Source organism: Drosophila persimilis, unplaced genomic scaffold, assembly GCF_003286085.1.
Source record: "Drosophila persimilis strain 14011-0111.01,24,50 unplaced genomic scaffold, DperRS2 tig00000000-arrow-pilon, whole genome shotgun sequence".
In the NCBI taxonomy this organism is placed as follows: Eukaryota; Metazoa; Arthropoda; class Insecta; order Diptera; family Drosophilidae; genus Drosophila; species Drosophila persimilis.
In genome coordinates, this window is record NW_020825288.1 from 24,942,977 (window position 1) to 24,966,722 (window position 23,746).

Consider the following 23,746-nt stretch of genomic DNA (forward strand, 5'->3'; position numbering starts at 1 on the left):
CATAATTTCGCTGCGCATTTAAGGAAAAAAGACCCCCAAAATGGATAACGAATCAACAGGCGCCGCCGTCCCGGCGGGCGTTATACCGCCACACATCCAAGACACGGACCAACTGTTGGATCCCGTTCTCTTTTCGAACGACAATCGAAACTTCAAGCTGAAAACCGTGCCCGCATTTAGGTGAGGATGAATGGGAGTGGGGCATGGGCCTGCCGCCGGCGACAATGAATCACTTCATTGTCCAGCGAAAGGGTTGAAATTTGATGAGATATGGATGAGTGCAATGCAATTAACGCACACCAATGCAAATCTACTTTACAGCATACACTTGCTTATCTCGTCGGTGATTTCGTGTGTGGGCATTGGACTGGCGGCCCTGTGGCCAGCGGAACGACGATGCGACGCCTACTTTATAATGCTCTACTTGCGTGCAACCTTCTGGGTCATTACATATGTAAGGACTTGCGATTCATTCAAGCGTTTGGATTCGACCTGGCTCAATGTCAATTTTCCATTTTTGCAGCTCTTCGACCACTTTGTGAAAATTCAACATCAAAAGCTACGGATGAGCGGCTACCATGATTTCCATCGGGAGACAAGCATGCAGAAGGGCATTCCCCTGCAAGTGGTGTCTCTCTGGAACTCAATGCTGCTTGCTGTCCAGGCCATGATCCATCATTATTATGGAGTGAGCTTCTGGGAGCACTGTGCCGCCGGCTGGCTGTCGCCCATCAGCTATGTGACTGCGTTCAGTGTTGCCGAGAATGTGGTGTTGGCCATCTTCCATGGCTGCTATATTGGTTAGTTTAGTGATATTTTCTTCCAGGAGAGATTATTTTCAATTCTGAATCGCTTTGCCTTGCAGACAAGGTGAGAAAATTTAACAAGGCCAATCTGGCCCCAGATGTCCTGCGAGGCACTGATCAAGTCGGCGGCTCTTTGGGACTGATGCAGCCCGGCGGCGACACAGCCGAACTGCTGGAGAAGCAAGCGGATCTCATTGCCTATCTGCGGGATCATACGCACAGGCTCAACCTAAGTATGCACAAAATGCAGACGAATGTGCGGCCCGTACGCACGCCACAGATTCCTTAAGGATGGGCGAAGGAAGGACCATTTATACACTACATATTATCATTTTCTTTTTACTTTTTAATGGCGCTTTTCCTTTTATTCTATTACTATTATTCATGACGGAAGAAATGTTCTTTAAGGAAAATCATATTTAAACACAATTATGCCAAATTGTAAATATATAAAAAAAAATTAAAAATTTTGATCTATTCGCTGATGATTCACTAATCAGTATGATTGTAAAGTTATATACAAAAAGTGCGCGTGCGGATGTGTGTGTTAAATTGTTAAATTAAATCTGATCTATATATTATCTTTAATCTAATTGCATTGTTGTCCACCATTTAGCATTTCCGGGGGGATTTCTAGCACCTCCAACGAGTTGTCCTTCGATGATGTTACGATCTTTAAATGCAGAAAGTGATGTAAAATACAATGCCAATGAGAAATTGAAAGCTTCAAGACTTACACTGTCGCCCGCTATGGCCAGGGCCAGTACCAAGCGTCCAGCGCCCTCGAACCGGCCCACCTGGGAGCCCTTATGCTTATCCAAGACATAAATGAATCCATCATAGCAGCCAATCAGCAAATATCTGTCCCTGAAGCTGACCATGGACACGGCCCCATTGCCACAGCTTAGCTTTGTGACCAGGTTTCCACTCTAAAAGTTACAAAAGATTCATTCAGTTTGGATTTTGAAAGAACCAATCAGTGGAGAGGATTATTCTTACAGCAAACTCAAACTTGTAGATCTCGTTCTTCTGCGTGCCGCAGTAGACATGTCCGTCATTGAGCAGCAAACTGTAGACGTTCAGTCCGTCGGGTACGCCCAGGCGACGTAGCAACAGACCTGTGGCCGCATCGTGGAAATTCACAAAGTTTCCCTTGCAGCCCAGTATGATGATCTTCCTGTGGCCTTCCTTGGTGGCCTTGACTGCGATAATGGACTGGCCCGTGGAGAGCAAAGGGGATTCTATCATTTTGTTGGTCTGCAATCAAAAGAAAACATTTTTATAGATTACAAAAGGAAAGAAATTTAACAAAAATATGGACCTGTAGTCCTCCTTTTGGAGATGCGGGGCATCGATCCCCGTACCTCTCACATGCTAAGCGAGCGCTCTACCATCTGAGCTACATCCCCCTTGTGGATAAGCCCAATATATTGGCCCTAAAAAGTGCGTGCTTTGGTTGTGGGCCAACATTTTTATACTACGGCTCATTGTTATCCAAAGTGCATCGTCATGACAAACGCGCATACGATCCAAAAACATAAAAAAAACCGGTAACAGAAGCCAGCCCCCAGCGAGCATTTTATGTCGTTTATAAATAAATACTACATATAAACTAATTATAGACTGGTTATAAATATACAGTGTACGTATGAGTACCACACTATTCGAAGATTAGATAATGCTTCTTATCTAAATGGTACATAAATATTTTAATTATTTTAGATTGCAATGGGAAGTACTATAAACGGTATGGTTTTGTTTGACTTCAGTTCAAAAATGTATTTATTTTCTGTTATTGGTTGTATTTGTGTTGGGAGTGGTCTTAGAATACTATTCTGATTACCCATTCAGAGGAAAAGGAATGATATAGTACTCCGTAGTACGCGAGCGAGAATGCTTGAAAAATGACCGTGGACAGTCAGGCGGAGATGGTGATCTCTTTCGGGTCCCAGAATCCAATATCATCAATAGCATCGAAAATGTTAACCACTAAATCATTAATATTGAGACTTCTTTCTATACATTTATCTTTCTGTAAATGTGTTTTTAAATATCTTCAAATAGGCGAAGGCATACGTGCCGCGACATACAATATAAATGTAATCATATGATCCAATCATTTTTCAACCTTTCTACACCGCATAACTCTATCTCTCTCTTAACCTGGCCCTTCAAGACGGACATGGATCTATCGACTCGGCAATATAAATATATTTTCCTTCTGGCTGTTACACACAAACACTAGTTCGATGTTCTCCTGGTCAACCTTTGAGTACAGGGTATAAAAACTATTGAACTACCTTGCCAGCAAAACTACCAAAGTAGGACTGCTAAATACATTCAAGACTCTTTCCAGTCCCTTTTCCGACTCTGTTCAGTCAAGTTCAACAAAATTTGATTCTTCAAAAAATTACTCGTTCCCCAAACGTCAGGTTTCTTTATTCATATTTTCAAATTTCAATCTAAACCAAACTACTTTATACAGAAGGAAGCATCATGTCCAATCTATACAAAGATATAAAGGCCGAATGGAGCAAACGAGCCCCGAATCTTCTGCGCTGTGGTCAACTTTTGGGCATTTTCAAGCTGGAGATTCTTGGAGGATTCTTGATGCCCCATGAGGTGTCAAAGTCCAACCCCCAGCAGAAGGATCAACTGGTGAGGTCCCGCGATGTGCTGGAGATCGCAGTGGAGCACAGCATCACCGTCAAGGACTACGCCGCCTTTGAGCGGTACATGGCCCAGCTGAAAATGTACTACTACGACTACGACAAGTTCCTGGAACCCTCACAGGAGATGCACAAGATGATTGGTCTGAGCCTGCTCTATATGCTGGCCACAAATCGCATCGCCGACTTCCACATCGCACTCGAGCGACTGCCGTCGGCCCTGCTGCTCCAGGATCGCTTCATCATGCCCGTGCTGGCCCTCGAGAACTACTTCATGGAGGGACGCTACAACAAAATACTGGAGGCCAAGAAGTCCATGCCCTCGGAGATCTATGGCAACTTCATGGACATGCTGGTGCACACGGCCCGCGAGGAGATTGCCTCCTGCATCGAGAAGTCCTACCTGAAGATGACCCCCAAGCAGGCGGCCCAGCGCCTGGGCCTTCGTGCAGGCGGAAAGGAGCTTCTGGAGTTGGTCGAACGTCGCCACTGGACCCTGGATGCTCAGGGGAACTACGATTATGCCGCATTGAACATCAAGCCCAAGGATGAGGTTCCGGCCAACGATATAGCTACACATAATTTATCCTATGCCACTGAGCTAGAGAAAATTATTTAAGGAGGATAGGCAACAGGATAGGGGGCTTTCATCCTCGTTTTGGTTTGCTTCCTCAGAAATTTGTTAATACATATTTTCAGGCAAATTTTCCGAAATGACATTTTATGTTTCTAAACATTTTGTGCACCATTGCAGGGCAGGGAATTTCTGTTCTAAGGCTTCCCCTTCAGAATTTCGACTCTCAAAAAAATTTGAAACACGGATTTTTGCATTGATGAAGATTTCGGACCCTATGCCACAAATACAATACCGCTAGCAATATTTTATCCCCTTAGATATCGTAGCATTTTAGCATGTAATAATATATTTAACAGAACCCAAGACTACTGGAGAAATTTCTATGAAATGGGACAAATTTCAAGTCGACGGAAACTGCAATGGAAACCGTTAGCCAAACAACAGGCGGTGTCTCAAACATTGATAAATGGCTGCCTCAAACCGCTGTAAAATAACGGAGAACGAGAAATGCGGAGAAGACAAAGACGAAGAGCGAGAGAGATAGTGCACTATTATGTACCGTTATGTCTTGAAGCTTAAGCAAAAAAAATACCAATAAAATGCTTGCAGTGGGAGTGGCAGCAGTATGTTGTTTATTTAGTGGTTGGAAGCCGCATGCAGCCCGGGTCCATGCCACACCCACCCAACTATACGTATGCGTGTATGAACATGCATGCATTGCAATTTGCCACACAACGAACAACAATAGAAAATACCAAAACACTCACACTGGCACTTCAAAACGAATAAAAAGAGTTATCAAGCGCCTGCACATAACGGCACAAACAACCGACCAACCAGCCCGACTTGGCGCAGAACAGCCAATGAGAGAGCGGCAGGCACATACACACACAGCTACACATATAGCAACCCATAGACAAGGCGTCATTTTCCAGAAAACACAACACAACAAAACAGGGGAACCAACCAAACCGGCAAGAAAAGCCCACGCCACAACAACAACATCCACACACAGACAGCAACAGGCACGAAGACAATTCCCATTGCAACGCCTTGGAAGGCTGCAGCTACGACGACTGTACCGAGAGAGCTAGAGAGAGAGAGAGAGCTAGTCGAGACCGAGAGAGCGAGAGATAGAGAGAGCGAGCGGAACAGTCGGGGGAGTCTCTATTTTCGGTTTTCTTGTATTTTATTTAAAATTGTTTTGAGTAAATAGCATATAAACATTTTATTTGCTGCTGCCAAAAACTAACGAATGGGAAAAGCATGAGGAGGCGACTGTCTGTACTATGTGCAACCCAACGGTAAACTGCAGCGCAGCGCAGAGCAAGGCATGCGCATTGGAGATGGGGGACCCGAAGAACAGGCAAAGGGACTTCGTGTGCCAGAAGGAGAGCCAGAGAGCAGGAGAGAGAGCTAGCTGCATGTTGGGAGAGTGTGAGAGCCGTGCTGGCCAAATATATCCCGTTAACTAAACAGGCACACATAAAACTTAAATAAACAACAATAGAGCGAGGAGAGAGCAGAAGAGAAAGACGAAGAGACAGCGAGACAGAGAGAGCAATAGTGGTAGCATAACTGAGAGTGAGTGAGAGAAACAGTTGCTGCTCCTGCCACTGCTACTGCATGCGGCTGCACTTTGCTGTTGTTTGTTGCAACACTAACCCCCAGCCAGCACGGACTGGTACATAGCCAACGAAGCTCCGCTCCGGAGCTATGTGCCACGAACAGGACCAGTGTACAGTTGTCGTCGTCTCGGCCAAACAACGTGCAGCAAAAACTGACACAATAAAACACAAAACACAAGTGAAAGCTAAATATCAAGCAATAGCAGCAGGAGGCAGGCCAAAAACTGCAATCCCAGCAACGCCCTCTAGTATGTGCCTAAATACGGTACTGTGTGTGGGGCGTGGCATCCTCGGATATTTACCAAATAACTAACGACCAACTGTACTGCACCTAGAATGTACAGATGGCTTACCATCTCCCCCTAAGTTTGAGTACAGTTGCCCTCCCTCGTCTCATTCTTATTTACAATTACAGTAGGCCCCCTGCTCCCTCCACTTGTTATGTTGTAAGTACAGTTGCCTTCTCTTCCTGCGCCAATGTTATAAGTACAGTTGCCTCCTTCTACGCTATAGTTACAAGTACCGTTTTCCTCCTCCAAATCCTCTTTAGTTACAAGTACCTTTGCTTACACCTACACCATCGCTGAAGTACACTTTTCTCCTCCGTAGTTATAAGTACAGTTGCCTTCTTCTCCTACGAGCAGAGATCCAAAAGTACAGTTGTGCTCAAAATGGGAGAAAAAACCGTAGCATAATTTCTGGCTACGGGCATGAGTTATCAGCACGTCGCAGCCATAAATCGAATTTCTGCCAGAATTAAGACTTATAGCTCTCTCTACCCTCATCGTGAAATATTCTAATGAAGTATCTCAACTCCCTTTCTACGCTTTTCACTCCATACTATCCAATTTGTGAAATTCGCGTGAGCCAACGCGAGAAAAAAAAACAAATTCGATTTGATTTCCATTGTCTAGACATTCGCTCGTTCGCTTTTGGTTCTGAGCAGAAGCTCATTGCCAATTCGTTAACTTTTGTTGTTGCTGCTGTTTGGTCGTTGTTTGGGCAAGGTGTGGAGATGCTGGTCGTCCTTTTTTTGGCAGGATCTGCCTGCCGCTGTTCAATATTTTAATTGAAATTTTTCAAGTGTTTGTTAGACAGATAAATATTTAATGAACGCAACATTAATTAAATGGAGAATATATTGAGAGAAGATTGATTGACCTGGCACATGCAGGGCAGGGATGTTTCAATGAATTAGTGAAGCTAGCTCTATAAAATCAAACAAATTATATCACGCGGAAAACCGTTAAAAATCTATTCCATTCTACAAAGAATTCTATTAATTGTAATGTAAGTAACAAAGTACATATATTACTTTATCAAAAGCGGTGTGCACGCTTTTTGAAAAAAACAACCCTTATCAGCGAGACTCGTCACGCACACTGGGTGCATTTTGTTTTCGCATTCTCTGGCTTTCCCATTTGCACTTGTGCCGATGAATAAATCTTGGGAGCATAGGAGTTTGAGTAAACTATACAAATGCCCTATTTTGTGTTTTATTATTTAATAGGCTCTGCTTACCACCACATTATAGACAAAGATGTGGCCCCAGCGACTGCCAATAAATGCGGCATCCCAGGCAATATCAATAGATTGCAATGGCTCCTTGACGTAAACTGTTTGCTGGACACTCTCAAGATTCTGCAAAAGAATAAGAACATTTACAATTTATACTATTTTTCCTATATGTGGGGGCTTACCTCCAATGAAGATTTCTTGAGGAAGCCGTCCAATGATGTGGTGTACAGAAATGACTCCTTCTCGCACAGATGCATGTTTGTGATGGCCTCGCCGTGCTTCGGGATCTGACGCTCGAGCTTGTGATTGTGAAGGTTGAAGATGTAGATGTCCCCATCCTCGGCGGCTGCTAGTATGTGGTTCTTATAAATGCGTATTTGGGTGATCGGACTGACGACCGAGTGAAGGCGGCCCTTGCGTATGAAGCCCAGATCCGAGCCCATGTCCCCGTTGGACTCTACCGTATGCTGTCTCAGTTGCGTGGGTAGTGGCGGTGGGGCCTTGAGGATACTCCGTGGCAGCTGGTATGGCATGTTGTAGTTCGGCTCGGGCGGCGGCGGCGGTGGTGGTGGTAGCGGTGGTATAATGGCTAGCGGCTGCTGGGTAGGATTAGACTCTGATACTGTACTGGTAATTGTTTTGCTCTTACGCGACTGCTTGGGCCTGGAGGCGGCCGCTGGAATGTGATCCGCCGATCGTTTGTTGGGGCTAGCACCATTTTCGGCGATGATGGGACGCGGCGACTGCAACTCCATTGCATTGCAAAAATCCATGGGTTCCTCTTTGATCACCGCATCGGGTTCCATTAGCGGCATGGGCATTTTCGGTGAGATCTCCTCGGATTTTTCAGTCTGCTCCTTGGCTGCAATCTCCAGCTGGAGCTGAGCCACCAACTCGTCTGAATTATCATTCCTCTTGGCTGTCCGACGATTGAATCTTGCCCTACGCTTGGGCAAGTACTTGACCACCACAGCCCGACGAACGCGACCCTTCGGTCTGGCTTGTGTTTGGTTCGAAGAAGCCTCGTTTCTATTACAAGACTGCCCCAAAACTTCTGCCTGGCTCTGGGTAGCAAGCGTGGAGAGCATCACAGATGATGCTGTTGCTGGTCCATGGTTGCTGTACATTGCTGAATTGATCAGCAGAAACTTGCGGTTTTGCATCTCCAGGCTGTGAATTTCCAAGTCGGATTTCTCCTTTTGGAATTTCATGATCATTTCCTCGAGAAAGCTACGTCTATTCTGATTCTCCAAGAGACGACGATCGATTTCGACTAGATTATGGGCCACCATGTCGCATGTCACATGTCGCAGAGGTTCAGTGGATTCGGACAGGGGATAGCCGCCTGGGGAGACTCGAGCCAATGGGGAATCCAGAAATCCAGGAGGATAAACAGAAAATGGTGGGTTAATTGGACGCGGGGGCAAGGCTGGTGGGCTCTGAAGAAAGGGAAGTCCTGGTGGACTCTGACGAGAAGACAATGCTGGTGGACTCTGACGAGGAGGCAATGCTGGTGGACTCTGACGAGAAGGCAATGCTGGTGGACTCTGACGAGAAGGCATTGCTGGTGGACTCTGACGAGAAGACGGCAAGGGAGAACTCTGACGAGGACTCTGACTAGAGGGTGGGTCCACGGCAGTTTCCCGCAGAAGTCTTTGATGTGGCGGCGGCTCTTTTGCAGATTCAGCACTCTCTGAGGCGGCACTCGTCACCGTGCTAATCCTATTGCTCAGCTTTTTCGCCTCCTGTTCCTTTGACCGCTGTGCCACCGCCTGCTGCTTCTGCTGATTAACCACATGCACCATCTGGCGCAGGAGGAACTCAATGCCCAGCCGATTGTTTCGAAGCTTGAGATTATTTTGCATTTTGGCTATTTCCATTTTGCTGATGCTTTGCGAATTGTGGTCGCTGGACGTCACAACGCAGGATATGAAGTGAAGACGAGATTGTATACTGTCGCTATTCAGGCTTTTGAATCTCTCTGCTAGCGATTCCTTGAGATGCGGCAGAATCAGCTTCTCGAAACTGTCTACCACATAGTCCGCATCAAGCTTTAGCTTCTGCCTGTAGCGCTGCTTAGAGGACTCGGTGCTGCATTGAGAAGTGGTCGAGTGATCACTCGCTTCTTCATCGTTGGGCTTTGCCACTGCGGTTGCCTGCCGCTGCGGTTGTGTCTTGTTGTGGGGCTTATCCACAGTTTCAGTTTCAGCTTCAGCTTCAGCCTCATCTTCATCAGAGGAAGAGCTGACAACTATTGTTGCATTCCCCGTCGGCTGAATTATTTCGCAGTCTGTGATCTCCTTTTTGATCGAAAGTGTGGCTTCTGGTGGGGCTGGAGCGGTATCCTTTGGAGTGCTCTCTTTAGTTTTATCTTTTGGTTTGGCTTTCGTGGGCGAGGATATGCCTATTTTGCGTTCTTGCCCCTCGCCACTGCTCAACTTTTTGTCTTGTTTTGGGAATGGTAGCAAAGGACCGCGGGGCGGGAAGCTGCCACTGTGACGGCCATTATATTGACGCACTGCGGTCATTGTCTTCACCTCGTCGGCGGCTTTGAGCCGTCTCATCAGATTATTGGCACCAGCCATTGTCTCTGTTGGGGTCTCCTTCTCTCTGTGACTAGAGTTCCTTCCTTTTTCTGGAATTTTACTGCACTGCCCGCTCTTAATGCTAGAGTTTTGTTCTTGTTCCTGTTTGGACTCTGAACTCTTTTTACTGCACTCCCCTCTCTTAATGGTAGGTTCCGTTTGGATTTCTCGTTCCTCTAAAGCCACTTTCTCCTTTTGTGGACTTGACTTGCTTCCGTCAGCCTCTGGAGTGCTTATGCTAAGGCACTTTTCGATCTCTTGGAGCAGTACTTTTGGTAATTTGATGTCATCAACGATCTCGTCTTCAATCGGTGGCGTGACCCGGCTATCCTTCGGCTTTTCCAGATTAAATTTCTTGAGCTGGCGACCAATTTTGTCCTGCAGTCGTTTTCGGGCCTGGAACTTGAGGTGCTCCTCGTATATGGTGTCACTGTTGTTGATTATATACTTGAGGCTCTCCTTGTCTAGGTTCGCGAGGCGACTTTCGATTGAGGTAGGATTATCCTGTGGATCGAAGGCACCACAGCCAGCCACAGTAAGTCGGCGAATTTTGGGGGCAGGTCTGTAGGACAAAGGATTCGGCGGTCTTTCGGGTGGGGCAGTGCGTCCCAGGCGGTTCTCCTCGGTTGCAGCTAGGATCCCGTGGTTCAGCAGCTCTGCTAAAGGACGTACTTTGATCTTTGGATATGTTTGACTAGACTCAGACTCTGCTGCTGGCGGGGGATTCCCACTGGGTTTCTCACTGGTAGCAATGGGCTTGGGGACTTTGATTTGACTAGAATCCCCTCCCAATGCTGCTTTTTCTTTATTTGACTGGCCACTAAATGGCCTCTCTTTATTTCCTGGCTGTTCTTTCAAATTGCTTGGTGTTTTCAGAAGGCCAAGATTAGCCTTAGAAGCTCCTTTCGATTCACGATCAACTTCTGTTCCTTTCAGTTCTTGTGATTTGTGATTTTGATTGTTCTTCTTACTTCGGGTGGGGATATCGCGGTTGTTTGATCTAGAAACCCCTCCTTTTGGATCTGACTGGCCCCTAAATAGACTTTCTTTATTTTCTGGATTTTCTTTGGATTTTTTTTGCGTTTCCAGAGGTCGCAAACCCGCTTTAGAAGCTCCTTTCGATTCACAATCAGTTTCAGTTTCTTTCAGTTCTTTTGATTCGGGATTTGGATGGAAATTTCTAATTTGATCGTTCCCATTATTTCTGGTTGGGTTGTAGCCCCAATTGTGGCGGTCTTCACTTGATCTGCGTTCATATCTGGAGTACCTCTCTTGTCCGTAATATGATCTATCTGAATAATCGTTGCGCTGCCAGCGATAGTTTGGTGGACGATTTTGCTGATACGGATTATTTCTATTCGAAAACTACAAAATATGCATGCAATTAGAACCCAGATGCGACTCAATGGTTGCAATTCTACTCACCCGATTGAAGAAGGAGTCACTGCAAAGGAAATGGAAAGAAACAGACATTATTAGTAAGAAGTAACTATTATTCTCTGTAATTAATTGCAATTAGATGCATTACAACAAACATAGCAGCGCAGGGCACACTGAATCAGAACCGACAAAGAGCGAAAACTTTTACAAACAATAAAGGAATAATTAATGTAATCAGGCAACGTGCGCGGGAAGTTCTCTCTCAACTTTTCTGGCACGTAAGAATGAATGGGAGCAAAAAGAAAGCAGGCTTGGCCTCTGCATTAATTCAACAGATTTAAAATTTATAACCACCGAACCACCGAACCCCTGAACCCTGGACCCAACCCACACAACATCCAACCTGGCTCCCCTATCCAACAATTATCCCCATCCTTGGAGGGGGAGGACTATTTGTGTATGCAAAGGTGCAAATTCCTTTGGCGCTGGGAATTTCTCCTTTCTGGCTTTTGTTTTTCTGCTTTGGAAAAAATCTCGTTAAGAAATGCTAAAATATACGACCACAAATCTTTGCCATTGCCTTCTTTTTCGTTAATGTCATTTGTAACTTGAACTAATTAAAAATTTAACAGCAAGAAAGTTAAAATCTTCTGAGGCAGAAAGTATTTATGTAGCGATAGTCTTCAAGAAAGTTGAAAGGGGAAGTTTTTCCAGTTTTTTCATTCATGGAATTAATGAAAGTCTCAATATGTCATGAGAATTGCACGTCAATCCTCAATCTACGAATATTTATCACAATAGCCCAAGGTTATAATTTTATTATCCAATTATAACTCATCTAATTGTTTATCCATTTCTTCCCAAATCGGTCTAAAATGTTGTCATAAATATCAAAAGGTTCCTTAACTAGATAGGAAAAACCATGAAACTATGAAAAAAAGGTAAACCTTCATTCTTTAATTGATGAGAGTCATTTGGCTTTCAATTGGTGACCCCGATCTTACTTTTAAGAGTTTTATTGCACTTTTAACCACTTGTATAGTTAAAATTTAGGTCTACATAATATATAATTATGTCGGGCTAGAGTTAATGTTTGCCTCAGTTTTCTTTTAAAGTTTTCATTCATAGTAACTTCTTTCTTGCACAGATCGCAGCAAATAACGAGTTCCAGACATTTTCCTTTCAGACATTTTCCTTTCAGACCTTGTTCTATGCTTGCTCTCATCATCTCGCTCTTAAGATCCTCTCTGAAAGAATCTCTGAATACACACTTCAACATTAGAATAGAAAAACGGAGACTGGTACGAATAAACTGAGAATAAACTCGTAGTTTTTTTCCGAAAACAAGTAAGTCTTTGTAAAATACAGAAAAATTAAAAACAAGTAGACGTGTACAACAATTTAAGAAGTCATAAAGCAGTTTGTTTGTGAACGAACATAACAGATTCACTTCTCCGTTTAACAAATTTTAAAAACTTGAAAAATATTCAGCAATTGAACAAAAACAAAATTGAGAAAAAATGGCTCAAGCTACAGCACAGAAAATTAACGGACGCTTTCAGACCTTTATGAAAGGCCTCAACGATCGCTACGAGCCACATGTGCGCCAGCACCTGGCGAAGGTGTACATGGTCTTGGGAAGCACCGTAGCCGCGTCCACTGTGGGAGCCCTCTGCCAGATGCACGAAGTTCTAGATCTCGGTATACTGGCTGCCCTGGCCACGCTGGTTCTGGCATTCGGTCTGCACATCTACATGGATGATGGCAAGAACTATCGCACACGCTTGAGCATGCTCTATGCCCTTGGATTTTGCTCGGGCCAGACATTGGGACCGCTGTTGAGCTACATAAACAGCATCAATCCGTCGATTATCGTCACAGCCCTCACTGGCACTTTGGTCATTTTTCTATCACTCTCGCTGGCCGCACTCCTGGCCGAGCAGGGCAAGTATTTGTATCTGGGCGGAATGTTATTAAGCGTTGTCAGCACCATGGTCCTTCTGAGCCTCTTCAACATGATATTCCAGTCGTACATGGTTCAAGTGACTCAACTCTATGTGGGAGTATTCGTGATGGCCGGTTTTGTAGTCTACGACACCCAAAACATAGTAGAGAAGTGCCGCAATGGGAACCGCGATGTCGTACAACATGCCCTGGATCTGTTCTTGGACCTATTTTACATGTTCCGCCGTTTGCTCGTGATCCTGACCCAGAAGGAGGAGCGAAAGCAAAAGGAACGCCGCGGGAGGAACTAAGGTCCGGCGGTAGCAGCACAGCACAACCAAATAGATACATCTACCATATAAACACTACCAAACTGATTAGGTTCGAAAATTGGCCGTTTTTTCAATTAACTTTCGGCTCAAAAGGCAACCTAAAATAAACCACAAGTTAAAGCCAGTTCACTCCCAATGACCATAATACACGAAGATCGGACATATATGTTTATATAACTGCCTGAGATATTGCAATAACTTGGTGATACTTTGATAACTTTGGCTGTTCCAATAAAGTTCATCTTCGTTCATAAATTATTATTGAATTCTCAACTTCTTAAAAAACTTCTTCCTCAATTGAAACAAATACTTCTCCATTGGCAGAGCTTTTCTCTGAGGGTGTAAACATCGCAATCTCTCCTACATATTTGACTTGATTTGTTTTGGGCTTTAATTAAAACCAAACAGAACAACACGCTTCTTGTCAACGCCAAGACAAGGAGTAAAAGTTGAAAATTACCTCAAGCTGTTGCACGAGGGAACGAATGGGGACCCTTCAACCAACCCACTAATTGTTACAATACCAGATCCCGCTCCTGCTCCTTACCCCCGACCACCGCAGTGTTCATGCTGTTGTTTATCAGAGGAACATTGCGAAAACATGTGGGAAGCGTGGCTGTGCTTAAAAACACATTACAAGTACAAGACAATTAGTTTGTCTCATATAAAACGTAGCCAGGGGAGTCGCTGGAGGATTTGTGTTCCTTCTGCGACAAAGAGTTAAACGTTTTCATATTTATGAGGCTCGTAAAACTCAATGATATACAAAATTAATGACAAAAACATTGCAAGTGGCACGTCTCCCCGTTGCTGGTTCCACTCTCTGGCGAATCGTAAAAGAAATGTTACCTCAAAAACTTTCTCAGCATTCACCTGACAGCGGCAATGGAAATGGGGCTGGGACGCGACACAGTCAAAGTTATTCAAGCGTCTTGTAATTTTAATTTCAAGAAAGTCTGCGACTTTTTAGTTGCTGCCTTCTGGAAGGATTTCCCACTCTCCAGTTCTGGTGCATCCTCCTCTCATTTTTTGTGTATGTCCTGTGTCTATCTTAAGGCGTCACGTAGCATTTTCTGTTCCTTTTTTAATTGACTTTGGACTGGAAGAAGTTTATTAGTTGAGGGGGGCTTTTGGGCTTGATTTGAGCAATAGGTGCGCTGCCCTCTTATGCTCGCCTTCTTCCTGCTCATTAGAAAGGACTTGTCACACACGCCAGCGTGACTTTTGTGGACTTTTTCCTTTCGTTCTGTGTGGACCCGTTTCCGGTTCCGATAACGGGCACAGGAACGTGAACGTGTTATTGTTGTTCTTGCTGTTGCCTCCCAACAGGACCGAGTGGCATCCTTTTTCACTCATCACTGCATAAATTGTACAAAAGTTTATTTTTTCCTTTCCTTTCCGCTATGCGTTATGCATATTAATTTTTACTCGAATCCCCCAAGACGCTTCCAAAAAATTCTGATTTTTATTCTTCCTGCTTCTCCTGTTCCAAGAGGAATTCGTGTTTGGTTTCCTTATGAATATTTGTTTTTCGTTTATTTCAAGAATATTTTGATATATTTGTATGGAGGTCGTCTATTAAATGGTGTGAAACTATGCTGTTTCGGTTGTAATTTTTAAGAATTGGTTTAGTTCCGATTTTAGCACTCATTTTGTGTATACAAAAATAAAAAAATTCTGGTTGATTTGTTGAAATGTAATTAAATTTGTTTCCTGAAGTGTTATCCAGAAATCCTTCTGTTGCGGTAAGATAACGAAAAGAGTCTTTAAATACGAAGAAATATTTCCGGAGAGTGGTAAAAGGTTCGAAATATTCATCTTCAGCTTTTCGGAAACATAGTTAAGTGGTAGCTTTCTTTATAATTTGTATCTTTGGAATTATCAAAGTGTTTCAAGACCTCTCAAATATATAGATCATGTTGCTATTATAGTTTCTTAAAAATCCATTTAACCTCCTCTTGGTCTGTGCCACTGTTTTCAATTGAGGCATGGTCATGTCTTTCGAATGCCACACCCCAACCCAGTCCAACCGAAGCTAATCCGCAAACCAGTTCGGAACAGGCCTGTACTGTGAAACGGTATCCGGGTCACCTTTGTCGCACCACTTGCATACCAATTGAAGGTAAAGAGAGGTATTGCTAATTGTCCAACCAAGAAAGGCAATACATTGGTGCCTTTGGTGGACAATCCACAAGATGGGGATGTAGCTCAGATGGTAGAGCGCTCGCTTAGCATGTGAGAGGTACGGGGATCGATGCCCCGCATCTCCAATAGTGGTGTATTTGTCCACTAACTTTTTTGCGAAACATGCAAACAGCAACTTTGCAAAACAAAACACTTAAAACAATTAAAAATCTGGAAATAAATACATAAATTCTCGCAACGACAGCGACAGCTTAACTAGCTTAGACTTCAGGTTGTCACGGGAGGAGGGAGGACAAAAAACTTTGTCCTGTCGAAAACGGATAACAAAACAGGGGGCAAAAAATTAAAACAAAAGCCTTTTGCTCATAAATAGCACATCATGTATCATTTACAACTCCGATTCCAGCAGTGTATGGAGGATGTAGTCGCCCGGGGGCGTCCTGACTGTTGTCCTGGGACCGTGTTTCCTGGTCCTGACTGCTCCCGTGGCTGCTGTTGTGGCTGTCTGGTTAATTGCTGGCAAAGTTGCCTGCGAACAGCGAATGCAGGCATAAACACACACATTGGCATATTGTGCTGATTTATGTACGACAATGTGTTCTCTCTACCACCATCCTGCCTCCTCCTCCGCACTCCCCAACTCCATCGTTAAGGGCGCAAATCAAATTACGCGTCTTGATTGTCGACATGGGGGCAGCTTCTAAGGGATGTCCTGTGTTTGAATCGGAATAATGCTCACTGGCAGCTACAAAGGCAACCTTTGAATATTCATTAGTGGCAACTTCTTCCTCGACATAAGCCGCCCCGGAATGCAAAAGACAAAACTGCCGACGTTTGCGTATTCGTCTCCCGCAACAAAAAAAGGCGAGGAAAATAAGGAAATCCTATTGGAGATGCGGGGCATCGATCCCCGTACCTCTCACATGCTAAGCGAGCGCTCTACCATCTGAGCTACATCCCCTCATGCATCGACAGCGCACCAAGTGTCCAAAAAAGGTGTCCAAACTAAAGTGCAAGACAAGCTAAATGGCCAAATGGCCAAGTGAAAGGCAAGGTTTTTGGTCAAATTTCAGTTAGCTTTTGGTTGATTGTTGCGGTGGAAGTTGTGTGGGACAGAGCTTCATCGTAGTTGCTTACAGAATGATCTAACATAGGAGGGTCTAAAGTCTTGTAGGAATCTTTTTATTTCTACGAGTTCTACGAGTATGTGCTTCTCTTAGATTGTCTAAGAAGCGGTGGGCATGCTTGTTGAACCAATAGAAAACCCCCAGCTTGTCATCTCATGTGGGAGCGATGGGTGCAAGCTCTGAAAGATAGAATAGTCTTGATTTCCGAAACGAAATTAGCTTAAAAGGAATTTATTCCTAAAAGCAGTCCATCGTTTTCTGTTGAATTCTGAACAGTGACGAGGAAGTCCTTGTCGAAGGTATCTACAGAAGTCACTCTCGTAAATATTTATGATAGCAGAGAATAGATGTTTGACAAGTCGCAAGACTACTCCATTTTTATTCCAATAACTCGATTGCATTTTAAGCAATACTTCTTGTATTCTCCCTAAAAATTGCCTATTTGACCTTTCAGAAAAATTAGTCAAGAAAAAGCAGTACGGATTGAAGATTGATTGGTCAAAATCGTTTTAATTTGTAAAATAACATCCCATCTGAAACACCTCCAAAACAATTGAAAATGGTAATCTTCGATTCCCCAAAATTTAGTTCCCATCTCCCAAAGTTAGCTCTTGATCCCAGCAATTTATTGTATCTTTAACCACGCGCAGAAAAGAAAACCGTTTAAAAATTGCAGATTGTGAAAAAGTTTGGAAAAGACCGAAGGCCCGCATAATCAACTCTCTGTCTCTTTGGGATTTTTCGTGTGCCAGGGGACGGACTCCATGAAACAGCAGAAGCAACAAACAAACAAACAATAAAATATTGAGCACATTAATGTTTAGTCAGACGTAAAATTACTTTTAAGTCTACTTCGGGCTGTGGGCCCTTCCCCACACTGCTCCTTAGACAACTCCTCAGACTCTGAGACAATGTCGGGGGTAGAGTGGCTCATAAAGACGTTAGATAAACGCTAGATGCATATTTATGATTTGACACTCCAGAAGCTGCCAGAGGAAATGGCAAATGGCAAATGGGAAACGGGACAGGAGCTCTGCTGCTCTGCTGCTCGGCCTGTCATTCTTGGGTATCGTGAAAAGCTTTCATAATGCTCGATAATGAAACATTTTTCACTTTTGCCACATTGACAAATGCCCAGGGAGGGGGCGAAGGGCGGGAGGCCGGAGTCCGGAGAGCGTTGAATAATAAAAGTTTATGCCAGTATTCTGGATTTAATTAAGAATAAGAAAAACGAACATTTTCAAACTTTTCAATTGCCAGATGCGCCCCAGCTCTGGCGTCTCTCGCCTAATCCGATTTCACGAAGATATTTTTTATGATTATTATTTTTTGAGTTTGGGAAATTGTTTACGTTAATTAGAAAGGAGCTGTGAAAAGTGACAGGAACAGTGGAGGACGTTTGTCTGCTGTATGAGTGGAAGTGGTATGGATTTTGAGATGGAAAGAGGAAATAATTCTTGGTTATCGGAAGGTACCATAAAGTTGATAAAAGTTATTATTTTTTATTATTAATCAATTGGAGACTAATATAAAATATTAACTTAATAAACTAGCACTAGTTACTAGGGCTATCGACTCCACATTTGTTGTACCATAATGCTCTGAGAAATAATAATCGTCTTTATAAACAAATTTGTTAAAGAGAAAACATGCTCGTAAAAGGATTACTCTCCAGTAATTTTGCAAAGGTTGAACTAGTAAAAAAAGTATTTTTTTCTTAATGCTTACCTTTGCTTAATGTTTAGTAATTTATCCGGCATTCAGTCTAACGATATGGATTAATCTCTCTATTGTATCACTTGTCTTAATAAACAACTTCGTTGCCAATTACTAAGCCACTCCAAGAATCGTATATTAACTCAGTCTCAAACAATTCGATTGCTGACCAGAGTCCGGCTAAAGTTAACTCAATCACAATAATTTTGTTTGGCGTTAAATGGCCGCTTCCTACCACTCAACTCCACTCCACTACACTCCACTCAAAGTGTCACTTAATTGTTTATGAATGGGGCCCGAACTGTGTGTCGGCGTGCGTGTTTGTGCGTATCGTAGCTGTGGAAATTCACATCTCTCCCCTCGTGGTAGGCTATGACATATTTTTGCTGCGGTTGACAGAACGGAAGCGGAAACGTTTTTGTGTGGATGGTTTGTTGTGATTGACTCTTTCGGGGTGCTTTTGATTTGCCTTTGAGGATGTCAAATATTTAGCGTTTAAATAAGCTATTGGCTAGCACTGCGTACAATTTATTTCGATTTTGGTTGAAATTGTCATTGATTTTTCATAATTGTTTAATTAAATATTTGAATTAATAAAGTCGTGCGTTATAGTCGTAGTATAGTAGTTTTAAAGTCTTTTAGATGATATTCCGAGATGAAGATTTAACACGTTTTTGATAGAGTTTAGTTCTCTTAATGTTTAATATTTTTGTGATAGTTTCTAGTTTTCCTCTTTTTTTATTATTTTAGATATTTTATCAAACCGTTTACAATAGCAATTACAATTAATATTTGGAAAGTTTTTTAAATTAATTAAATTCACGCGTATAATTTGTTAATGTTTTTGAAAAATGTTTCGGTAATAATTTTTTTTTTGTATAAATAGTCTCAAATTTTAGAATTGCACACCCACTACTATACGTATAAGGAAATTATTCAACGATTCGACCGCGCTCTATGCTATGCCTTTGCTGCTGCTGATGACCGTAGCGGTGACAACAACAGTGCAGTACACAACACAACACTGCACAACAGAGGCTCGACTGCGGCGGCCGAATGTGCCGTTAACCGACGGCGCTAGTTTCCAGTGCCCGGCCCTGCCCTGGACCGCCCCCATGGCTGCTGCAGTTAGAGCGGGAGCGGGAGAGGGAGAGGGCTTAGAGAGCAAAACAGCAATAGCAATAGGGATGCAACAGCAACAGCAGTCATAGTCGTAGCGGTACATAACCATACAACAGAACAACAGCTACATAAACTCACACAATCGCATATCGCATAGCTGCTGCTGCTGCTGCACACTCACACAACGTCATATACAACAGCGAACGAGAGACGGGCCGAGAGCCGATCATCATAAAACGGAGTACATAACCCGAAGTCACGGCCCGAGAGCTGCAGCAAAACAAAACACAGCACAAAACAATGCAAAATACGGCAGCAACAACAACAACAGCAACAGCAAAATGTAACTAAATACGATGCAGCCGAGGAGGGGGTGGGTGGTCGGAGACCGAGACCGAGACCCCGCACCACCACCCCCATGCATCGCCCGGCAAAGCGAACGACGAACGAGCGAGCTGGAAAGACCGAGCGCGACTAACGGTACAAGGACCAAGAAGGCCATCGTCACGAAAGCCCGCCGAAAGCCACGAAGTTGTATCCAGGGTATGTTCGATGAAAGGTAACACAGGGGGAGAGAGTGGCCTATATTTAAGAGTTTTATGAGTGACTACTAAAATTCTTTGATTTTTTATCAGAAAAATGGGACACATATGACCTTTTTGCAAAGATGTTGAGAAGAAGAGCTGCACTATCCAAATAGCCACTAACTTATATTTAATATACCTTGCCCTGCAAAAGCCACGAAGTTCCACCACGACCAACAGAGAGAGAGAGAGAGAGAGAGTGTATGTGGAAGAAAGAGAGAGTGGGCACTAGAGAGAGAGATGGTGATATAGAGCAACTGCAAGAGAGCGAGAGAAGGCAATAAAATAAAATACAAGCAAAACAACATAAAAACCCAACAACAACAGCAATAATACCAACAACTGCAGCAGCAGGAGCAGCAACGGCAGCACCAGAAGAGGACACGTGCAATTAATGCGGGATGGGAGAAGAAGGAAATGGAAAGGGAGAAGGGAGGCGTTGGGTTATTGCACTGGAAATGGTGTACACAATCTCCCTTTCATCTGCCTGCAAATGCTGCTGCTGCGCCACTGCTGCTGCAACAGAGTGCCGCCTGGTTGGCTGTTGCATACTTCGAGGCGCCGTCGCTGCTGCCGCATGGTGTGAGTGTGTTGGGATTTTTGTTTGGTAAACTGCATATACAACAATACAATAAGCAGAAGGACAGGGTACAGTGGCACAGTGGAACGAGAAGTAGGTCTGGTGGAGATCCCCTTGCCCCATGCTTTACATATGTACATAGCATTTTGAATGAATTCCGGCGCATGCCATCTGATGGCATTTTCTATAAAAGTCAGTTAGGCCATGTGCACGAGCTCAGTTGAGTTCCAACAACCAAACTCCACTCTTGAAATCTTTCGCCATATCGGAGAGAAGCAACCAGCCCCCAAAGCAATCACAGTTTGAGAAGCTATTGCGTACCCACATCTCTGCCCACCGTCGGCAATTGGCTCGCCCAACATTTTGAGTAGAGTTTGAGCCCTGCGCTTACCTTGGTGAGTACTTAATAGGCCCTTAAAGTGAAGTTTGGGGGAGTGATGTGTAGTGGGAAGTGTTTTGCATATCATATTAAGACGGATACCAAGTGAAAAGTGATAAACTCATCTATTGGCTACGATTTTTAAAAAATTTAAATTAATTAAAGTATTAATAGAGCTTCTCCAATTAATTAAATATAACTTGAAATTGACCATCAATTTAATAGATTTACTTGTTGATCGGAAGCGAAATTTATATTCTTATCTATTAAGTAGATTCGCTGAAATGTTCCTTTCCAGCAAGCAGTTCAGAACAACAATAATAATACACGAATCCTTGTCAGCGTCACTCGAGCGGCTATCATACACTGTGTGTTCATACAATGTGTGTATTTTTGTAGTTGAATTTTCGGTCGCAAATCGCGATCGCGCACTTCGTGTATTTTTTTAATTTTTTTCATCCTCGGTTTCAAGTCTGTGTCACGCACAGCTACGTCACACACGAAGAGTATTTTGTTTCTGCACTCTTGGACCCGAGAAGCGTTCATACAACGCCGTGTATTTTGTTCTTGGATTCTCGGGCTCGAGAGTCTCGGACCAATAGGAGCAATGAGAGCAGTTGGAAGACTGGGTAGGCCCACTACTCATGTTATTAATCCATCAACTAAGATGGATTAGTTGTTAAAAAGTTCCCTAGAGAACTCTTATCTATAAAAACGATAGATTCGCATCTAATTTCGCTTTCATCTCCTTTTCTACATCTACCTTTTCAGAAAACATCTCAGAACACAGTCATAACAAAAAGGAAACGGCTATCAAGCGTATCAAGAACCGTATTTATTTGATCGCCAGTCAGTTCGATTAAGTCGAACCTACTGTAAGTAGAACACGATGTGTAAGCACCAAGAGATGAATATGAGGTACCAATCACCTCGCTCGCAAGGATACAATAATGGTATCCAAAGGCTATATAAATCGACTGATACAAATTCCAAGAGGGTACACTGTCACAACCCGAAAATATAGAGTCATAATCAAACGATATGTAACCAATTGTAGGGCCACTATGTATGCCGATATTTAATGTATATTTAACCTTACTTAAAGCATCAATATTTAGGGAAATGAAAATGCATCTAGGTAGGCGCCCCCAAAGGGGCGTTTCAGTATATTTAGTATGTAAGATGTTATACAATTAAAAGAACATAATAGGTTCCGAACCCGAACAATTAGGTAGGAAGACAACTTAATGAATTCGTTCGCAATTAACCTTTTACTTTTATCCCCCAACGAGTGTCACATATCGGCCTTATCCGCTCTATCCGGGGATGTCTATCTGTGTGTGAACCCCCATCCATTTCCAATCAAAATTATCCGAAGCATGGCGTCTGAACTTGTACGCGTGCGCGAAAGATCAGTATTGGAGGCCAGGGTCCGGACCTTTGCCGTAATCGCGTTCTACGTGCTGCACGTCACGCGGCTGTCGCCTCTCGCGCCGGTTGGGCGGGTGGTGGGTAACGATTTTAGCGTTACACGTTGGGAATCCGTCCGCAACAAATATTCTAGTCTGATTATTGAAGAGATCTTTCAGAAATCAGATCTGTATTCAAAATCTGCAATTCTTCGGTGTTGATGTTTGTTTAATCGAATTTTGCATGTTGTTGTGTGTGCTCGAGGCATGTTTCCGATCATAATTTTCATTATTATTTCAAGTAATATATTTGCTGTTAATATTTTTCTAACACTTCCGCAATCAACTTTCGTTTACCTATTCCATTGAATCTTTCACTGGCTTAGAGCTATAATATTATAGCAATGCTCCTTTTTTCACATTCACAAAAGTTTTCCGATCTAACATTGGGCTCCCGTTTTCACATTCCGCAAAATTTTTTCGTTTTCAAAACGAAAACATTTTCGTTGACGAAATGAAAAGTAAACGGCTGTTCATACAACAAAACAAACCTTAATTGCAAAAGGAAAAAAAAATATATGACTTATTGATGCATTAACATAAACTTGACACCTATATCAGGGTAAATTAACGTTTTCTTTCTTTATAAATATTTTTATTTTAACCCAACCTCAAATTTGGCTCGGCAAAAATTTACCAGGGCAACAAAAATTTTCGTTTTGGTGCAAACAGCAAAAATATGTGAAAACTTGAGAACCTTAAATCGTAATCCGCAAAAGTAAATGAAAAACAGAGCCTGCCTGATTGTATCAAAATCAACAAGTCCTTAAAGAGAATTCGTGATTACAACTTTATGCATGTCCCATTATCCCAGAAGAAATTATTTTATTGGATGCCATCATCCCATTATTCCTATCCGTTATTCAACAAAAACGGCTTTACGTAATTTGAAAGCTTTTCTCAGACAGTAAGCTTAAGCTACAAAATTTTGAGGTCCGACATTTATTAGCTTTTCAGAATGGCAAAGTTCTTTAAAACTAGCTATGGCTTACTCAATCTAACCCAAAAAAAAAAAATTATAAATAATTGGAGCCCCAATTCTATCTGAAAAACTTATTTTCATTCCGGATAAAATGGGATGCCTTTTTTTGCATAGTGTTGTAGTCAATAATAGTTGAGGATTCTAAATGGAAATGTGGCTTTCTTTTCGGAAGAATTCTTAACAGTATTTTATACCAGTCAAGG

The 23,746-nt window shown here is 43.0% G+C and overlaps 3 protein-coding genes, 3 non-coding genes and 1 pseudogene across 9 annotated transcripts in view; 4 read left to right on the plus strand and 3 right to left on the minus strand.

Moving 5' to 3' along the window:
• On the plus strand, positions 1-1,279 carry LOC6592164 (transmembrane protein 192). Its single transcript, XM_002017414.2, has 4 exons — positions 1-180; positions 322-454; positions 524-800; positions 866-1,279. The coding sequence occupies exons 1-4, from the start codon at positions 41-43 to the stop codon at positions 1,093-1,095; spliced, it is 780 nt and encodes a 259-aa protein (XP_002017450.1). The 5' UTR covers positions 1-40; the 3' UTR covers positions 1,096-1,279.
• LOC6592165 (myosin tail region-interacting protein MTI1) overlaps positions 1,132-23,746 on the minus strand; it is a 27,867-nt gene continuing 5,252 nt past the window's right edge. For 2 of the 4 annotated variants that reach the window (XM_026984760.1, XM_026984698.1), the window contains 6 exons: positions 11,209-11,227; positions 7,381-11,148; positions 7,202-7,321; positions 1,806-2,063; positions 1,544-1,735; positions 1,132-1,479 (listed from right to left, as the gene is read on the minus strand). In XM_026984760.1, the coding sequence (XP_026840561.1) occupies positions 1,396-1,479; positions 1,544-1,735; positions 1,806-2,063; positions 7,202-7,321; positions 7,381-11,148; positions 11,209-11,227 (4,441 nt within the window). In that variant the 3' untranslated portion in view covers positions 1,132-1,395. Of the gene's footprint in view, positions 1,480-1,543; positions 1,736-1,805; positions 2,064-7,201; positions 7,322-7,380; positions 11,149-11,208; positions 11,228-18,439; positions 18,905-23,746 lie in introns of those variants that run through there. The other 2 variants (XM_026984783.1, XM_026984817.1) reach the window with 2 other exon arrangements.
• Trnaa-agc lies at positions 2,143-2,215 on the minus strand. Its single transcript has one exon. It is a non-coding gene; the product is annotated as a tRNA-Ala (tRNA).
• On the plus strand, positions 3,213-4,355 carry LOC6592167 (annotated as a pseudogene).
• On the plus strand, positions 12,658-13,670 carry LOC6592168 (bax inhibitor 1). Its single transcript, XM_002017417.2, has one exon. It carries the CDS (start codon positions 12,684-12,686, stop codon positions 13,416-13,418), a length of 735 nt encoding a protein of 244 aa, XP_002017453.1. The 5' UTR covers positions 12,658-12,683; the 3' UTR covers positions 13,419-13,670.
• Trnaa-agc lies at positions 15,637-15,709 on the plus strand. The gene has a single exon. It is a non-coding gene; the product is annotated as a tRNA-Ala (tRNA).
• Positions 16,473-16,545, minus strand: Trnaa-agc. The gene has a single exon. It is a non-coding gene; the product is annotated as a tRNA-Ala (tRNA).

What these genes read in the sequence shown, in the direction of transcription:
- LOC6592164 (XM_002017414.2), top strand. Translation starts at nt 41, where the DNA reads ATGGATAACGAATCAACAGGCGCCGCCGTCCCGGCGGGCGTTATACCG. An exon ending in AAAACCGTGCCCGCATTTAG is followed by an intron (nt 181 to 321) that starts GTGAGGATGAAT and finishes TCTACTTTACAG; the next exon opens with CATACACTTGCTTATCTCGT. An exon ending in CTTCCATGGCTGCTATATTG is followed by an intron (nt 801 to 865) that starts GTTAGTTTAGTG and finishes TTTGCCTTGCAG; the next exon opens with ACAAGGTGAGAAAATTTAAC.
- LOC6592168 (XM_002017417.2), top strand. Translation starts at nt 12,684, where the DNA reads ATGGCTCAAGCTACAGCACAGAAAATTAACGGACGCTTTCAGACCTTT.